We start from the raw sequence: 21,165 nt of genomic DNA, 5'->3' as shown, positions 1-21,165 counted from the left end.
CACAAAGAGAAAGTTCGGTCTGTGTTTTTTAACAAAAAGGGAGAGGTTACGGAATGCCCGAGGGCTCCCCAAACCTCAGGCATTCCAACTCATTAGACTCATTTTTCTGGGCGGGGTTGCCCCGCAACACCCGCCTGTTCCAAAGAGAGATTAATAGCAGAAGAAACATCAGCAATTGTAGGACCAGCTCGAGCACGCTTGAGAATATTCCTGAGAGAGTCTCCAACCATAACAGTTTGGGGAAGGAAGGCAGCCCTCTTGGCACCAGCGACTGCCTTTCCTTTGGCTTTTTCAGAAACTCTTGGGCTAATCCCCTCCATGGCAGTGCCCTCACCACTGCAATCACTAGCTGTTACCGTAGCATGCTGGGTAGCAGTAAATGGTAGGTCGCAAAGGACAGCAGAGGGAAAGCCATCATGGTTCAATGGCGAACCATCATGTGAAGCACCAATAGATCTATTACCATGATCAACTCCCAGAGAGCCAATCTCAGCTACATTACCACGAGATACAGCACCAGAAGATCCAGAGCCAATATCCTCAGTGGTAAGGAATTCGCTCACAGCAGCAGCCAGAGATTGATCCACATTCTCCTACTGAGCAGGAAGTTCATCTAGAGGGAAGGAATTTGAAAGATCAAAAGGGTTCCTTTTGAAAGTCGATTTGGCAGGTGCTTTAAGGGGTATTTTGTAAGGGAGAGTTGGTGGGAAAGCACGATCATCACATTTTTAAAGATAAGTAATACACTTTGTAAGTGTATGATCAAACATACCACAGTGATAACAGATATTTGGCAAGTTCTCATATTTGAAAGTGAGCCATTTCTCACGATGAATACTCTTGAAATCAACGAGGATGCCACGAGTAATGGGTTTAGAAATATCGATGAGGACACGAACCCGAAGAAAAAGTCCAGAGACATTTAAGAGTGTGAGCTTGTCAACCTCCAAGAAATCACCCACCTCATCCCCAATCAGCTTAGCAAGTTTCAATGATTTTTGACCAAAAGGGATAGAATGGACTTGTATCCAGAATGGGGAATATCTGAGTTGGTTGGGCAGAAGAGTGTCCAGGCCAGCAGGGTTAGCACAAGTGACCAAACAATGGTCAAAGTGCCATGCTTGACCCTCCAACACCCTTCGCATATCTCCCTCGCAATGAAACTCCACCATGAACATGCTCGAACCATACTCAGAGAATGTTAAAGGAGCTCGAGTAATCCAAGCGTTCCTCATAGCATCTTCAAACAACTCAAGTTTGATGGTTCTAGGGGAAAGGATTCTAAACACAAGGCATATGGTTTTATTAGTTTGGTTAACCCCCCGGTATCATCCTCAAGGTCATGAACAACAGCTTTTCTATCAGTGAGGTTTAGGACTTCAGAAATATTAAGAGTTAGGGAATCCATGAGATAGCACAAAGAGACACGAGAAAGAAAAACTACAGGAGAAAATCTATGAACCAGCAGGTGAACCAGTAGAGAACGCCACAAGAACCAAAACCTTAAATTGGAAAGGTTAAAGTAATACCTGGAGAGTCGAAGCTTGCAGAGGAAGGTTGTGTGAAGATGCTCTAACAGTCCTTTCAGTATCCCTATAGCATCTCCATAGCCGGTAGGAGCAATGATCGCCTCCATTCTTGGGTTGCTCAAAACGACGGTAGGCATTAAATAAGAACAAAAGACAAACCAAATTAAGGAACAAAAGACAATTAAACTCCCCTGAAAAGAGATCTAAAAGATATATAAACTCCAGAGCAATAAATGAGGATTAGGTGAAAAGAAATACAATTAATGCACACCAGAGAATATAAGTCAAACCCAAAGCAATTAAAACAAGAGAAAGAGAAAAACGGACTCAAGACTAAACCACTAAAACGGCATCACGGCGATGAGAAAAATACAGGATTGGATCCAGAAAGATTTGAGAAACAGGAAAACCCAGAAGAAACGGGATGCAACCCGCTAGAAGGTTCCAGAGCTTTTTTATCTCTTATTTTTCTTGTTACAATATATTCTGTGTTTAAAAAAAAAAGTTGTATGCAAAGTGCGCGATAATTTAACAATGCATCACCTAATTACATGAGATGTTATAAGTAAATTCTTATTACACTTTATTTTACCAAATGGATATATGTATATGGGTGCACTCTTAATGGGTATTACCTATGGATGGGTAAAATTAGAAAATTTTGAGTTTTTATACTTAAAATTTCTATCTAATTAAAAAGATCTCTCATTTTTATATCATATGGACTGAGATTGTTCCATTGGTAAAAAAAAAATTAAAAAAAAGTTTTTTAGCAAGAAAAATAAAAAAAGAAAAAGTTAAGTTTGAGTTAAATCTTTTTGTATGAACATATTTTTGATATAGTGTAAAAAGATATATTTTTTGATATTTTTTTAATTAAGTAGTTAAATTAAGTATAGAAATTTAAATTTATGATTTCATTATTCGTTATTAGATCAAAATTCGATAACTTAATATATTTAAAATTAATATTTATAATTAAATTTATTTAATAACTATTCACGACAAATACCATTAATTCATATTATCTATAAGTACACTTTCTATTAAAGTTAATCTCACTAAATGGGTGATTGCATTGATAGGTAGATATTATCTGATTATTTCATGTGATAAATTATTAGTAAAATATGTCATTTATTATTTTTTTCACAGGGCTCAATGGTTGATTAGAGATTGAGAATGAGAGAGTAAATATAAAGAAAGGGCATTATTGGAAATTCAGAAAGTTAAAGTTGATGAGAGAGAAGGGTTGGAAAGTGAGAGCAGGTAAAGGTAACCGTTGTGCAAGAGGTGGATTTGATGAGTTGGAGGCCAGGTTGGCAGCCCAGCCCTACGTAACACATCTGTGTACCCCACCACAGAGGATTACTCCCTCCCTCACATGGTCTCGCTGGTCGTTTTGGTACCCACTACAGCAGTCCCTCTAAACAAAAATAATTTGATTCCGAAAATACCCTTGCACCATCCATTAAATGCACCATTTTCTCTATCATCTTCCTCGTTCTAACATCACACTCGCTCAAACCCTAGAGCTCTCTCCCAGTTTCAGAACTTGAAGCGATTTTGAACTAAAGACCAAACAATGTCGAAAGAAGTAAGTGAAGAGGGTCAGACTCACCACCACGGGAAAGACTATGTTGACCCACCACCAGCTCCACTCTTTGATTTTGGTGAGCTCAAGCTCTGGTCCTTCTACAGAGCTCTCATCGCCGAGTTCATTGCCACCCTCCTCTTCCTCTACATCACCGTCGCCACAGTCATAGGCTACAAGAAGCAAAGCGAGAATGACCATTGCGGTGGTGTTGGCTTATTGGGTATCGCATGGGCCTTCGGGGGCATGATCTTCGTCCTCGTTTACTGCACTGCCGGAATCTCTGGTATGGAGTTAAACACTTTTAACTCAGTGTGAAATTTCAACAAACGGTATCGTTTTCTTACCAGCTTTATTGAAATGGGAATTTTTTGTTGGTTGTCTACAGGTGGTCATATCAACCCTGCTGTGACCTTCGGTTTGTTCTTGGCCAGAAAGGTTTCATTGCTCCGAGCCGTGTTCTACATGATCGCTCAGAGCTTGGGAGCCGTCTGTGGTGTTGGGCTTGTAAAGGCCTTCATGAAGCACGACTACAACAAATTCGGTGGTGGAGCAAACACCGTTGCCCCCGGTTACAACACTGGTACCGCCCTTGGTGCTGAGATCATCGGTACCTTCGTTCTTGTCTACACCGTTTTCTCAGCAACTGACCCCAAGAGAAGTGCACGTGACTCCCACATCCCCGTATGTTCATCTTCTCCTCCCTTTATGTCTTCTCTTTTTCTTTTTCTTTTTCTTTCAATGTCCCTTGCATGGTGAAATCTTCACTTGTGAACAAGTAATTAACTAACTAATTACAATAATAAACATCAGGTCTTGGCCCCTCTTCCTATTGGGTTTGCCGTTTTCATGGTTCACTTGGCTACCATCCCCATCACCGGTACCGGTATCAACCCAGCTCGTAGCTTCGGTGCCGCCGTTATCTACAACAGCGAAAAGTCATGGGATGACCACGTAAGGATATTATTTAAACCAATATTTGTATTTTAAAGATCTGAATATGTTATAATATTTTTCAGTGTTTTGATACATGGGTTCTTGTTTTGTTTTGAGCAGTGGATTTTCTGGGTCGGACCATTCATCGGAGCTTTGGCCGCCGCGGCGTACCACCAGTACATACTGAGGGCAGCTGCCATTAAAGCTTTGGGATCATTCCGTAGCAACGCTACCAACTAGAAAATTAATTATTAAATTCATAATTTATTTTGGTTGGTTGTGTGTATGAGAGGTTGATCAATGTTTAATTTTTAATTTTTTACTTTTTCTTTTTTTTTTTTTCGGTATCATCTTTCATATTTTAAAACCTTTTTTTTTTGTTAGCTTGTGAACCTGTGTATTATTTGTTCATGAGTAGTGGTGATCAGAAGAAGTGTTCTTTTTATTCTCTTATTGTTCTTCTTCTCATATTATATATTATCCATTTAATTAATATTTATCTCTTGGCTAATTATACTCCCTATTTCCCAGAAAGCAAACAAAGTAATTTATTGTGTTTCAGAGTGTTATTTAATTTTGTCGTTTTTCACAAATTAATAATGTAACCCAGCTGTTAAGTCTCGATCCATCTGGAAAGGTATTTCCTTCAAAAACTGGCAAAACATATTTAACAAGTGTTTTTTCTTATTTTAGTTTAATTTCAAAACAAGAGTCCAAAGTTAGAACGAAAAAGTAAAAAGAAAAAAGAAAGCTGAGAAAGGTAGAGAGAGAGATGAAGTAGACATGATAGGAATCCGGTGCTGTGTAATTATTGAACACTAGACACGTGTCGTACAGGCAGTGTGCTTGCCCCGTCTGTTTGTCATTGCCTCACATGGGTGGGTGAAGCTTGATAGGTCTGGTTCACTGCTTTTATCCACTGAATCTTAAAATTTACAACTTTATTTAAAAATAATGATATTAACAATTAATTAAGTGAATGGATTGGGGAAAGTGATTCCGAGATTGTTATCAAGAACTTAAAAGGTGATGATTCTATTTGGGAGATTGTGAATTATGTGCGCTATTGCAAGTTTCTCTCTCTATTTTTATGACTAATTGTAATTTTTCTTGTATAGCTAGAAATTGTAACTACGCGGCCTATAATGTAGCTAAATAGGCGTTTGCTAATAAAGTTACGAGTATAATAGAGATATTTAATATCTTTTGTAATGACCATAAGGTCTAACCTTAATTTTATTTATAAACCTTTTTTTCAAAAAAAAAAAAAGAAAAAAAGAATGGATTGGGGAGAGAAAGGTAAGAGGAGTATTGAGTACTGAGAGTAGTTTTGGAGTCTTTTCAAAATTGGAAAAGGTAATGTGTGGGTATTGGTGGTCCAAAACTCCAAACCTAGCAATTAGAATCATGGGGGGCAGGGTCTCTTTTTTAAGGGCATAATTAAAGCTAATCAAAGTATTGCAAGGGTTGGTGCCACCATCATATCAAACTTGTTAATTATAAAGTTATAAGTGTTTAGTTTTCTATGTATCTTTACACTTCTAAATATAAATTTATAATGCTCGGTAGTACTCATCCTTTCATTTTGTTGTATTACTTATGACTTGCTTTATAGCAATACTACGCACTCACCATTCGATAGATAAATTAGGTTATAGTACGCAATATGATGTTAATAATAAGTTGAATATAAGTTTGCTTGGTAACATAGACATATATGAAATAATAGTGAAAAAAGTTGCAAAATAACTATAAGGTTATGTTTGGTAGCAATAAGAGTAGGATGGATGAAGATGTTTAGAAAGGATGAAAAAGAAGAGGGTAGAAATGATAGTTACTCTCCTTTGTTATTAGAAGTGAAGTTGGAAGAATGAACATAAAATTGATTAGTAAAACGACATCATTGTTTTTAAACATAAATATTTATTACCTTTTAGAGGGATAATTATTGTATTTAACTAATTTTATTTTATTTATTTATTTATTTTCGTAAATCTTTCTAAAATAAGAGGGATTAAAATTAGAAAAATGTTAGTAAATAACCCTATTTCTAACTTTAATGATAGTTAATGTCCTTTTTTAAAAATAATTAAACAAATGTCTTTTTTTTACTTTTTAATACCTAAAATATCCTTCATTATATAAAAGGTATTATAAAAATACCTTAGAGTAATAAGAATATAACATACAAATACTATGTATTCTTTTAATTTTATTTTTATTTCTTTTCTTCATGATATATAATATAACATATAAATATTATACCTTAGAGTAATATGAATATACCACAATAATTCTATAGTCAAATAAATATATAAAAGAAACTTAAAAAAAAATTCCACAAGTTTTTTTTTTTCTCTTTCTTTCATGATATACCATAGCAAATAAAAATAATATATCACTCTATTTATTTATTAATATATCATAGCACATAATAAAGATATACCGTACAAAAAACAAATACTAAAAACTTAAATTAATAATTAATAGTTTTTTTTTTCTTTCTATCTTTCACGATATATCATATCACATACAAATGATATACCTTAGACCAATATGAATAGGAAAATTTGAAAAACTATACTTTAAAAACCTTAATATTTTATTCTTAAATCAATACATTTTAAAATAAAACATATATGACACTTTTATAAAAAACTCAAGAATAACCCTCAACCCAACCGAACCCTCAACCCCCTCACCCCCACTCCGACCACGAGACGACCCAGCCCCCTCACCCCCACTCCGACCACGAGACAACCCCCTCCTCCGACCGAGACAACTCCAACGGAGACCCACAACCCCGATCCGACCGAGACGACTCCCACTGCCCCGACCCACATAACCTTCAATCTCAAACTTCAACCCACAACACCATCGGACCCAACCCACATAACCCATCGGACCCCTACCCATCGGACCATCGGACCCCCACATAACCCATCGGACCCAACCCACATACCCCATCGGACCCCAACCCCACGAGAATGACCATCGGACCCCAACCCACAACCCATCGAACCCAACCCATAACCCCATCGGAGGGCATCGGACTAATAGGAGGTCCAATGTCTTCAACCTCAGATCTGAAAAAACCCAAGACCGATCGAGGAAAAACTAACCTTCGACATATTCGCGACTGCGGGTGGTGGTCGTGCGTGGTCGGGGGCTGCTGTCGGTGGTGGTGGGCGGTCGTCGGTGGCCGGGCGTGGTCGGGTGCTGAAGCCGTGGTCGTGCATGGTGGGTGGTCGTCTCTAGTACTGCTTGTGATTAGCTGTCTTAGGTGGGTAGTTTGCATACGATATACATATGCATATGGGCAATTAAATGGGATTTGTTTTTCAAATGGGAGGGGTATTATGGGAAAAAATTAAATGTAGTCATAAATGGGCAATTTTAATAGATATAGATTTAGGGAAATAATTTTAGAGTGTTTTATGGATAGTTTTTCAAATTTCCCATACCATAAACTTAAACTGATATACTATTAAATAATTTTTTTTTTCTACAATACACAATAGCATATAAAAACCATATTCTGCAATCATAAGTATAAATACTATAGTGAAAAATTAATATACCACTAGTATAGTGGAAAAAATATATACATACCAAAAACTTAATTTAATATTCCACATGATTTTTTTTCTTTTTCTTTCCTTCATGATATACTAATGAACATAAAGACAATATTTCCTAGTGAAATATATTTATACCTCAAACTTATATTAATATTCCACATTTTTAAATTTCTGTCTTTCGTTCATTATATACCATAGCACATTAAAATAATATACTACACTCTTAAACTAAAATACTACCTTTCAGTTTTTTTTTAATATATAATTGCACATAAAAACGATATACTAGTTTGCAAAATAACTATACCAAACACTTAATTATTCAAGGTTATAATTGTAATTTCATCATCGTCAAACTTTTAACAGGATGGACATTTTGTTAATTTTTTTATAAAAAGGGACATTTATTAACTTAATTGTTAGATTTAGGGCCATTTTGTATCATGGCCCTTAAAACTATGTTTGGTAGAGGGGATAGAAGGATGGAACTAATTTTATTTATTTATTTTTGTAAATATTTCCAAAATTGGAGGGATTAACACTATGTTTGGTAGAGGGGATAGAAGGGTGGAAAGAGAGGGGTGGAGGAAGAGGGATAGAGGGATTCATGAATTCCTTTGTTTCACAAGAATGAGAGAGGGAGAATTGGGGGCCAAAGACGAAATAAAAGTTTGGACCCCTTTACTTATCAATATATCATACAATATACTAGGAGTACTCCGAAGAGGCTCTCCAAAATGCATTATACCTATAAAATAATAAAGAAAATATAAAGAATAGTTTAAAGGGTTAATACTATTTTGGACTTTATGTTTTGCAAGAGTTATCGATTGAACTCTTGCTTTGTTAAATGACAAAATGAACATTGTATTTTTTAAAATTGTACAAATAGGATTCTGAACTCAATTTTTAATATTTTTTTAATTTAGGATAATTCCTAACAAGAATAAATGCAGAAAATGTAATTATTTTTATCATAACACCTCTAAATCGAGTTATTAAGTTTTATTTTGACAAAAAATCAGTTGAAGGTACAATTTATTACTATTTTAAAAAATACAAAGTCCAATTTATCATTTAACAAAACAGAAGGTCTAATCAATAACTTTTACAAAACACAGATCTAAAATTGTATTTACCCTAGCATTTTTTTTTTTTTGAAAAAGGTGCATTTACCCTAGTTTAAAAACATATTTCACCATCTTCTTCATATTAATATATAAAATAAAGATGCCAAACAACTAAGAAATTCATAACTACATGTAGAGAAGAGTAAAATGCTTCTTCATTTAATATTTTAATATTATTTTTTTCTTCTCTCTCCTATCAATATATTTATATAAATTTATATAAAAGAAAATTTAAAAGTGATAAGGTGACATCTAAAATTTTTTTCATTGAATTTTTATTATTTTGTGAGATCTTTTAAGTTTTGTCTTATAAAAAAAATTGTATGATTCCTTACGAATTTTGTAAAAAATACCACATTGTTTAGAAAGTACTGTGGTTTTTTATAACTAGACTATAAATAAGTTTTTCTTTGTCACTTTCATTAGTCCAAGCATTATTATTTGCTATAGTGTAGAAAATATTGTAGCAAATAAATATTTTCTTAGTATGTCATTTTTCTTTGTCTCAAACTAATTAATAAAATTCGTCTAATCCAATTAGTTATATATTTTTAGTTTCATTTAAATATTATATATTTATAATTCATATAATATACTCTTTAGTAATTTTATTTAATCTCACATAATTTAAAGTTAAATATTTAATGAAAATTATAGCAAATGATCTCAAATCAAAGCACGATATAATTAAATGTCCTTATTTTAAAACTTGTGGAGAATGACCCTTTTACACTATTTATCATTAATATTATCATTTGCCACATAAAAAAATTAATATTTTTTTGCATATTTTTTAGAATTAGAAGTAAATTACTTAAAGATTATGGTATATCTATATTACTTTTGTTAAAATCTTTTTTATTTAGAAGTTATGTCAATTTTTTTTTTAAATTTTTTTTTATAGGTTATTGTAGATTGTTGGTATATAGATTTTGTTGTATAGTATATTTTTATTTTATTGTTTGGTATATTATTATTCTTAAATGATATTTGTTTTTTATTTTTCTATGTATAATAGTGATATATAATTTTGTTAACATAATATAAATATTTAAATGTATGTATATAATTTTATTGACATGCTACATATATTTAATTATTATTTTTATATATTTTAATTGTATGATATATTATTTATTTTAAATAATATTTAATTAGTTTTTATTTTATTATATACAATGGTGGTATATAATTTTGTTATCATGGTATATATATGTTAACTATGGTATATAATTTGGTTAGTTTAGTATATATATATATTAATAATATATATATATTAATAATATATATATATATATTATTATTGCTATCCCAAATTTTGTCTACATGATGTTGCATGTCCACATAAGCCAAGACAGAGGACATGTGGAATACAGCCTTGCCAATAGCAAGAGAAAGTCTCTTTACAAGGTATGACAAAATCGTCAAGCAACAAGCAAATAGTGTTAAGCAAGCCGTCAAGGAGCTGTACCACCATGTCTGGCCGGCCAAGGAGAGTTTATAGGTCGGCTACTTGTATGGCCAACCAGGATATGAGCACAAGCTGGCCGACCAAAAGGTGATTTTTAGACCAAGGGAGAGTCCGTTCGACTAAGAAAGCATGACCTTTGCAAGGAAAAGGTTTACAAAGGCTGGCCTCCATCTCCAAAGGTTGGCCTCCATCTCTAAAGGCTGGCCTCCACCTCCAAAGGCTGGCCTCTTGTCAAAGTAGGCAGGAGCAAGACCTGCAAGATCCTGACAGGCACATGGCCGGCCAGACCTCAACCTACAGACATTGTATGGCGAGCCAGTTTTTCTCTGGCAGGACATTGATGCTCAGGCCTCATTCATGGATATCAAGTCAAGCAATAGACTGAGCCTTAATAACCCACGAAAATAGAGGGAAAATATCTATTTTTAAAGGGCAATTTAGTTATTTGTATTTATTAATTAAATATATAAATAACAACTTTATTTTACCTATTTCTAAGGATATTAGGCATGTAAGCTCTACTATATAAAGAACATTAGCCTATATCTAAAACCCTAAGTCATTAAGCCTCTAAGCTCCCTAAGCTCTCCTCTCTAAGTCTGAAACCCTAATCTTCTCTTCTCCTCTTTGCTACACGCCCCAAGGGCTCTCTCCCTCTCTCTCACACGCCTCCAAGGCTCTCTCTCTCTCTCTCTCTCTCTCTCTCTCTCTCTCTCTCTCTCTCTCTCTCTCTCTCTCTCTCTCTCTCTCTCTCTCTCATGACAGTGGCCTACTAGATTCATACATTGTAATATTAAGAGAGCTTTTTCAGATTCCATCACTATAGTGATCTGAGTAGTATTATCTCTAGGTATCAATACAACCAAGAAGAAAGTAGGTCATTACCCGCTAACTCAGGGGGTCAAACTTCTATAAAATATGGTGTCTCTTTTTTTTTTACTGATATTTTCAGAAACTAATTAATTAGAGCTTAGAAAAAATGTAATATAATGGATAATAGACAAATAGTTTTTTACGTAGTTCGTGCGTTAACAATCCCTAGTCCACGAGTCCGTTGTATTGGCCTTCTTGGCAAGTGTAAGTATTACAAATGTTTATAGAGTGAATATGAACTTCAGTATTCCTCTCGTTCCTCTTGGAGAAGTAAAATCTTGTAAGAATTTTGGCAGAGATTCTTTAAGTAAAAATTGTTCACTCTTTTTACATAAAAAAGAGGGTATTTATAGGCATACATGAAGGTAAGGGCACACCCTTTACCCACATAGGGTTTCCTACTCTGCACGCTGCAAGGGTTGGTACTACAACAAGACGATCTGACCATCGGCTAGTAAGAACCTTCTCCACTTGTGGCATACACCTACTAAGAAGAATTTTACGCGAACTATGACATGTGTCATGTAAAGGTTTCTCATTTGCAAAATACTCTCTAAATAGGTTGTTGGACAAAAAAGCATGTCCAGAGGTGCGTACGCGCACTACCATGGCCTGACATGGGAGACAAGATCTGATCTTGTGTAAAAAAAAGGTGTAACTGCTTGTAGGTCAATTTTCATGTGAAGTTGACGTGGTCATTTGCCTTGAGGTCGAGGTTATGACCCGGAACCAGTTTGTGGAGGTCTTCACCTGGAGGTTACTTACTTTAACTACACTCTAGGACTTCTCGAAGCTAGGGACAACTACAACTTTGTTGGATCCCAGAGACACTACTTATCTTATAGATGGCTCTCCCCATAAGATCCTGGACTACCAAGATACCCCTGTGAGGACCTTCGGGAGTTATCTTTGCTAATCCAAAAAGTTAACACATCTTTTTTTCTAATCATGCCACGTGTCTCTTATATGAAAACATAGATGACATTTAACCCTCAAGCTTTTGGAGCTTTCTGAGATCTAGGAGCTTGTAACCTTTCCTTGGAACTGTCTGCTAACACATACTGATTATAACAGTCGCAAACACATTTTTTTGTGTGAGTTGTAATCCATCAAGGGTAGATGAAATGTTAAAGCATGTTAACGTGGAAATCATGTGGCACATTAAAAGCCCTAATTGATTCATTAGGCGCATGCTGGGGCGCGTCTGTCAGAAAAAGGCGTAACTAACGGTTGAGTGATTTGATGGGACCTATCTTTATGGCTTGGCAGACCCGAGGCGAATCATTCTAGCCATTTTGACTCCCTAACTGTTGGATTTGATGAGAGATCTGGACCATTAATTTTGAAAAGCTAGTTTTCTTGAAGTATAAATTAACATCAATGACATTCCATTCACTTTTTCCACAATAGACTCTAAGTTTCCTCCTGTAAATTTCTACCTTGTCACCATTTTCATGGCATGCAAGAAGAGTGTGAAAGCTTGATTCAATAATTACTCAATCTCTGTGCAAAGCTTTTCTCAAAAGTTGAACCCCTACAAGTCGACTAGCTAGATTCTCTGCCAGACGAAGTGTTCGACTTTCAGGCTAGCTGTGATCGTTGCATCAACTGGGTTCGAAGCTTTCAGACGAGTCCCCTCAGCATCAACTTCTACTCTTCCCACTCGACAAGTAAGTATGCTAACACTCTGATTAAACATTTATCATTTCGTATCTTGGATAGAAATTTTCTGCTCATGCTAGGGTTAGGATTATTTATATGTCAAATAGTAAGGTAGAATATGCAGAAGAAATTTTGCAACGTTAAGGGAAAGTCTGAGATTTAATGAGTGCCCATACATTTGTTGACAGTGAAATTAGATCGATTGGGGTATTATTCTGGAGGTTATTTTCCTTTTAACCGTCAGTTACTTCATGAAGCTTACTTTCTCTTCGTTTTTGTGCTAGTAGTAATGGACCTGAACTAGGATCTCCAAGCAAGTGTTGTAGGAACCATTGAGAATATGTCCATCGATTTTGTTGAGGGAACTCCGATGGGAAGTGATCAGGCTATTGTTCCTGTTGTGATACCTTGGTCAGAGGTGACTTTGGAAACCATTCTTGAGGATGATGCAGTTGCTGGGGAAGGTTCCCTCACCAAGGCCATAGGTAAAAGGACGGCCAAGACACCCCTAACCATTCAAGATTATAGTGACTCTATTTGGGAAATGGACCAGAAAGCCAACTAATTTCGATCCTGTAGGATATTATAGGCTTATGCCAATGGCGCTGGCCTCCGCAACATCCCTGGATTGATGTGGCGTAGGCTATCTACCACGGGAGATTCTGCTTTTGTTAGTACAAAGGGTTTAGTCCATGGAGCTGGTCCCACATCTCCAATAGTGCTCATCTCCCTTTGAGGACCTACTTCGCAAGCCTGATTGCAAAAATCAGGATCGCCCCTTTCCAACTAATCCCTTCATCATATAGGCTCTTGGGTGGTATGTGTTTTGCAAGATGAAAAAGCTGGAAGTACCTTCTCTGGAAGAGGTCCTTTATTTTTATAGCGTGAAAGCTAACCCCATGAGGGAAAATAAGAAGAAGTTGGGCTTTTTTAGACTGGATAAGCGTTCAGAGTCTTACTGTCCTGTTAGCCATATGAATCGTACCCACGACTTCTGCAAGTACTAGTTCTTCTCTTTTAGATTCCCTACAAAAAGGGTGCCTTCTCTTCGCCTAAAATTCCATCTTCCAGGTACCATTGTCACCCAACTTTAATCTTGATTGTTCTATAGTTTCTTGTGTTTTTAATGACTTGCTAATGTATATGACTTTTTCCAGAACTTCCTCCTTGAAGTACCAAAGCCGCCACGATAACAAAAAAAAAAAAAGTCTCAATATAGGGCCTTCTCTGAGAAGCAGTTGAAGGTTGAGAACTTAGTGACTACTAAACTTCTCTATAGGTCCGATTTGGCCACAAATTTTCAAAATATTGACCATGTTAACCTTAGAGGGTAGCGCCAAGCTTCTAAGGAGGTGAAGGAGGCCATTTCCACCGAACTGGTCGTCGTCATTACTAACGAAGCTAAAAATGACAAGCTCCTAGAGCCTGACTGGCTGGCACGTCACCCTAATCATTTGTCTGAAGAAGAGGATATCTTAGAGAGGTTTGCTACCGTGTACCCAGACGTGGGGACTCTGAGAGATTGTACTTCGAGAAGAGGTAATAGACCCTTCTGCATGTTGGATATTCTGCCCTAAATAAAACCTATTTCAATATAATCAAATTTACTAATTAATAAAAGATCAGAAATCGCTTTTATGTTGCATGGTTCACATGATTTATTTCATGATTATATTTAATATATTATATTAAGTCCAGAACATATATATATATATATTTGTTCATGATTATAGTGTGTCAACACAGTAAAATATAATCATGATTATATGTTCAAAAGTTTAATTCTCATGATTTGTCAGTTTACTGGATTCAGATTGACATGATAATCAACGATAAGGTATACTTACACCTTAGATAAGTGTTACGTCCTTTCTAGGGCATTGGCCAAGTTTACCAGTATCAGATGCATGAAGTATACATTGGATTGGATCGATATTGATTTTAGATAAGATATCATAAACTTCCCGTAATATCTTTCAAAGTTAATATCACTGGTTGATCTTAAGTCTATGGATCTTAATCCTGATATGTTTAGGTTCAGCTTAGTTGTAGTATTTATGCTCTTTAAGTTGTTCGTGAAAGCTAACAAATGGTTATAACAGATATTTACATCTTGGGAACATGGTAGTTCAATTGAGTGGGAGTGCTAATCATAAATATGGAATCTATAGCTTCTATAAGTATTTAGAAGTGAAACGATAATTTTTTTTTAGCTTGGCTGAATAGAGATAAATGATTGAGGCCTCATTTTAGTAATTATATTAGTTTATTGAAATATCATTTATAGGTAGCTAAGTGTTTTAAGGATAAAATACATTGAAGGGTAGAACGGTAAATTTATCCCTATTCAGTGTAGATCATCTATAGAGGATGTTTGACTATTAGGATTGTAATAATGGATAATCATAACATATCTATATCTTCGTACACATAGAGCGTTCTATATAATTGAGAATGCAATTCCAAATCTATAGTGGCGCAAGGCGGAATTAATAAGTTAAAGAATTTACTTTGTAAATTCTGGATCTACTTGTTGGAAGCTCGGTTATATAGGCACATGGTCCCCTCACTAGTTGAGATAGTACTGCTTGCAGACTCAGTTAATTGGATTTAATTAATCAATTATAATTCTAAATTAGACTATGTCTTATTTATAAATTTTCACTAAGCAAGGGCTTAGTTGTGAAGAAAAAAGATTTTGGAGTCTATTTATTAATTAAGAGACTTTGTATGGTCTATTTAATAAATAATATAAGCGGCAATTTTATTTGATAATTAATTATAATTATTAAATAAATAGTTTTTGACATTAATAGGATTGAAATTGAAAATATGGTATTATTGAAAGAAGAATAAGTGGTTGAAATAAAGTGACAATATTGTAACTAGAGAATGGTCTCTTAAATGGCCAGCCATTAGTGGTGATTTTTGCCCAATATTTTATTATTTTTTAATCCATATAATTCAAACCTATGCCCTAGTTGAAACATTATAAAAGGAACATGATGCTCTCATCTCATCCAACTATTGACTTCAACCAAATCAAACTTAGTTTTGATTCTCTGACAACTAGTAGGTGAGAGACACATTCTATAGTGATTCGAATCCTCCTTAATTGTTCTTCACCTATTCCGCCCATAGTGATAGAGTGTCATGCCCACACATAGCAAGTCAAGTACTCAATCATAGTGCGGAAGACGGTGGTAGCTGTTAATGCTCATTTTCGTTAACGAATAATGAGCCTTTTTCGTAATAAATTAAATACAGATATATATTATAATAATGACACCAAGTAATTAATATGGTTTTGTAGTTAACTCTGCATACTCCACGAGTCTATCTTATTCAAGATAGTTTTAGATATTTAATACAATATTACAATTAGTAATCTTTTTCTCTCAAAGATTTTCTGTCCCTTTTTCTGTAGAATCTGCCCTATTTATAGGAATATAGGTTGGCATTTATTTATATTTAAATTTGAATTACATAACCGTTTCATGAAACGTGGGCTTTGATCACGTTTCATTTATACACGTGTAGATAATACTAAAAAATCGCATAACCACTTATCAATCTTATCTTCAAAGCGATTGATATTGACATGGGATAATGGTATCTCGCTTTGCATATAGATGACAAAAAATGACCTTGTTTATTCATATGCCTTCTAGCAATGGCATGAGCTCCAGTGTACTGAGTAAACTTAAGAACTACTCTTTGACCATAAAGCCTCGCAGGCTGGACAATCATGTCCTACATGTTTCCAAGTTGTTACCCTTATTTTAATGTGAAAAATACGCTAAGTGTTTCAAGAGCTGATTCGTCTCATCAATATTTAATTATATGTAGCGAGGTGTATGTCTCGTTATACATTATCCGTAGTTTCCTTGGGATTAGGCCTTCCGAGGTAAGATGGTCTCTCATCAATACATGAATTGATAGTTTGTGTATCCTTGTCTCGCCTAAGACTATACATTCAGCAAGTTATGAATATACTCTATTAATTCTATATTTAATGAGTTATTCCATTTTACATTAAATGATATAATCATTATTATATCTGGTGGTTCATATTCCACTTGATTGACACGTGTCACTCTTCGAAGTATAGCCAAATTTCGGGTATAACAATTGCCCCTTAAAAAGTTTTTTTTTAATAAAAGTACTTTTTAAATGATTACAAAGGGTATATTTGTCTTAACCCAATTTGAAAAATTGCATGCTTTTGAATTTGGCGGTTCATGGTTTTGAGGCACATCATTAGCATTTAATGACCCATTTTTTTCCATTTCTCTCTGGTTCCTATCTTTTGGATCTTTGTTCTTTTAATCTAATGGTAATTAATCTTAAGGTATAAAATTTAAAAAGAACCATTTTTCCACTATTTCTGCTATTTCAAAAAATTTTGAGCTTCTTCTTGCGAAAAAACCACTTTGATTTCGAAAAGCTTTGCATGCCCTCCTTGTCATTAACGTATTTCGTGGTTCATATTCCACTTGATTGACACGTGTCACTCTCTGATGTACAGCTGAATTTTGGGTATAACAGTAACCAAACCCGAAGGAGAAAAAGAGATCCAAGCTCAGATCTTAATAATACTCTGCGACAGAAAGGAACAAGGGTTAGAGATCTGAGCAGAAGGAGTCATATTATTCTGGTGCAATCAATGTAAGGTTATCTAAACTCTTATGTGTTTAATTTCATTGTTTTATAGATATTCATATTTAGGATGTTAATTCAATATACTTGTTAGTAAATCTAGATCCTGGTAAAATATTCCCAACAACTGGCCTCAGAGCCATGGTAATGATTTACATTCATGTAATATGGTTTTGTTATTTGATGAATGTATGTGATTTACAAAATTTTTACATGAAAATAATTTATTTGAATTCCTTTTGAAAAATTAAGCAACTTTCGTTTTTACAGAACTCAATTCTAATAAAAAATGAGAGAGTTATGCTGGTTTGAAATTTTTGGTGCATTGAGTGTCAAGCACTCGAGCACCATGCGAGCAGTGTCTCGGACAAGGTGATGTCCGCGCACGTGCTTTAGAAAAAAATTGTCTGAAACCTCAGTCACGCACGATCAGCTCGCCCAGGACCATGCATCCACGTCGAGAGACATCCTGCAAGCGTCAGGGTTTACCGCACATCTCAGGCTATATATCCCAATTCCGCGTGCGCACCTAGGCTGCACGCAACCTTCTTGGACAGTATGTGCATCATGCACCTAAAATCCGATTTTTGGGTGATTTGTTAACCAATTTCAAAAAATTTAATTTTTAATTAAAATTAAAGATAGCATTATCTTCTTAATTTGAGGTACTATATTAAAATTATCTTATAGGATATATTAAATAATTATAAATTTTGAAAGTAACCTAGATATTTTTATAGACATTCTAACCATTATATTTTCAAATTCATAAATTGGTTATTTTGTGAAATATTTAATTGTTTATAAATTATAAGTTAGAAAAATGATATTTTATATCATTTTATTTATTAGAAATTTATGACTAGTATTTGAAATATTTAAATAACCTAGATATTTTTGTAGAAAATTTAAAAAGCTTATTTTGAGATATTTTTGATATATAATTTGGATAATTATTATTTGTTTATTATTTTATTCTTAAATTAATATTTCCCTAACAACATCTATTTTCTTTTTCTTTTTTTCTTTTTTTTTTTTTCAATTTTTATAATCAGCCCACAACATTAAAAAGGGACAAAAACATAATTTGCGAAAAGACTAATCCACCCCTCAAAGCATAACTTAATAGCTTTAAAAATAACCTAGGGGCATTATGGTAATTTTACTAATCCATCAAACTGACATTCTAAAATTCTAAACTAGTCCGGAATACCCTCATAATAATCCATCCATTAATGTCGTGATATTTTTGACCACATCGTCAAGTTTCCACAGTCACCGGGCTCGAAAAAATATTTTTATTTAAAAAATGGTATCCACGATACCCACATATCTTAATATAAAACTCCGTAATTAATAAATTACGCTTTATATAATCATTTAATAGATTTTCATTAATTGATCCAAGTAAGATCATAATCTTACTTCATTACCAAAACAATTACATATTTAATAAAATATGTCTAATTAAATATCATTTTATTTTTCGGGATATTACAGTCTATCTGCTCATATCTCCCTCGGACTAGGCTGAAGGTCACTAAGTGCATGTTTGACATTATAACTAAAAAACTATTTTTTGTTTTAAAAATAGAAAATTATTTTTATGAAAAACAGTTAGGCATGCTTGGCCTTGTTTTGTGAAAACTTTTTCAAAAAAATAAAGTTACAAAAAACAAGAATTTTGAAAACAACATAATGTTGTTTTCTGTTTTAAAAAAACAATTCGAGCATGTTTGGTATTGTTTTTTGTTTTTAGTTTTCAAAAAATTATTTTTAGAAATAAGAACAAAAAATTATTTTTGAAATTTTTAAAACACAAGTTACGTTTGGTTAGTGTTTTTTAAAAACAATATTGACCAAAAGTGAATTGGTTTTTAAAACAGAAAATAACATTTTGTTGTTTTTAAAATTCTTATTTTTTGTAACTTTATTTTCTGAAAACTGTTTAAAAAAAAGGCCAAACAAGTCAAATTATTTTCAAAAAAAAAATTTCTGTTTTTAAAAACAAAAAACAATTGTTTAGTTATGATGTCAAACATGCACTTCAATTTTGGTTAATATTGTTCTTAGAAAACACTAACTAAATGCGACTTGTCTTTTGAAAACTTCAAAAATTAATTTTTATTTTCATTTCTAAAAGTACTTTTTTAAAAATAAAAGAGTAATTTGCGGCAAAAATACCTGAGTTTTATCCTGAGTAGCAGATAAATACCTAAGTCGTATTTTTGGCGGTAAAAATACCTTCCGTCACACTTCTGGAACTTCCGTAGGTACCTCTCCGTTTTCTGCCAAGTAAGTGTCCAGGTGTCACCCTATTATTAGTCCACATCATAAATTTTTATTTTTCATTTTAAAATTAAAATAATATATTTAAAATGTATAAAAAATAAAAAAAAAACTTATTTTTTAAATTAAAAAAATTACAAAATTAAAAAACACATAAACCTAAAATTTGATTAATATTAAAAATCCTCTTTTCCTCTATCGGCAGTTACAGAGAGAAAGAGCTTCTTCACTTCAAAAAAAAAAAGATTAATATTAAAAATCCTACAAAACTTAAATCTTGTTCTTCTCCACCTTCTCTTCTCCGATTCAGGGGTTTCTTCTCCCTCATTGTCTTCTAGGAACAAAAGATGCGAACCAGGGGTCATCCCTCTTCACCCTCGTCGGCGTCGAGTACCTGCGAACAACCCCCATCGTCATCGTCTTCTTCCTCCTCACCATCAACAACCTTATTTCACCACATCTCAACCTCTTTTTCTTCCTTTTTCTCTTTGTATCCAAATTGTAAAAAATTAAAAAACCCCAAATCTCTCATCACTCGAGATCTACCGGTGAGTGACCACGGGATCAAAGTCAGACCTGTGAACATCACCCTCATCGGCGTTGACCTGTGAACAGCACCCTCATCGACGTCGACCTACGAACAACACCCTCATCGGCGTCCACCTGCGAACAGCCCCCTCCATGTTTACAGGTCTGAGCTTGAATTTGGGCATTTGAATTTGTGGTCTTTGTTCTATTTCTGGGTTTGAGTTTTTAATTCTAGGTTTGTTTACAAGTCTTCACCTGGATTTTAGTTTCGGGTGTTGCATTTGTATGTTGTTTGTAATATATTTTGATTTAGGATCCTGTAAAGTCCTGGATTTGTTTTAGGGTTTGTTTATGGGTTTGTTTCTGTTATTGGAAAGTTCTAGATTTGTTTTAGGGTATTAAATAAATTTTGTATTGTTGATGGATAATTGAAGATTGGGATTTGGGTTTTTTTTTTTTTTTTTTTTAATTTTTTTTTTTATTTTGTTTATTCAAAATCTAAGTTTGCTTCAGACTTTTGATTTTAATTTTGTTTCAAAATCTGAATTTAATTTATGTTGGAATTCATTTTTAACTCAAAGAGAAAAGAATGGAACAAGAAATAAAAGAAAAATTCATTTAAAAAAATGAAAGAAAAAAAATTAATTATTTAGGTTTCAGAATACATTTTTATTTTTATTTTTTTATACATTTTAAATATATTTTTTTTTTAATTTTTAAATGATTTTTAAATAAGTTTTAATGAATTTTAAAATGAAAAATAAAAATTAATGATGTGGACTAATAAAAAGATGACACGTGGACACTTACTTGGAAGAAAACGGAGAGGTACCTACGGAAGTTCCAGAAGTGTGACGGAAGGTATTTTTACCGCCAAAAATACGACTTAGGTATTTATCTGCTACTCGGGATA

At 33.8% G+C, this 21,165-nt stretch overlaps 1 protein-coding gene across 1 annotated transcript; it reads left to right on the top strand.

The window, feature by feature from the left end:
- Positions 1-2,934: 2,934 nt before the first annotated feature.
- LOC133032803 (aquaporin PIP2-7) lies at positions 2,935-4,504 on the top strand. The gene is made up of 4 exons (XM_061107304.1): positions 2,935-3,409; positions 3,512-3,807; positions 3,937-4,077; positions 4,180-4,504. Exons 1-4 carry the CDS (start codon positions 3,115-3,117, stop codon positions 4,297-4,299), a joined length of 852 nt encoding a protein of 283 aa, XP_060963287.1. The 5' UTR covers positions 2,935-3,114; the 3' UTR covers positions 4,300-4,504.
- The last annotated feature ends 16,661 nt before the right edge of the window (positions 4,505-21,165 follow it).

The sequence above is a fragment of the Cannabis sativa genome, chromosome X (genome assembly GCF_029168945.1).
Source record: "Cannabis sativa cultivar Pink pepper isolate KNU-18-1 chromosome X, ASM2916894v1, whole genome shotgun sequence".
In the NCBI taxonomy this organism is placed as follows: Eukaryota; Viridiplantae; Streptophyta; class Magnoliopsida; order Rosales; family Cannabaceae; genus Cannabis; species Cannabis sativa.
This window is presented reverse-complemented; position numbering and strand designations above follow the sequence as displayed.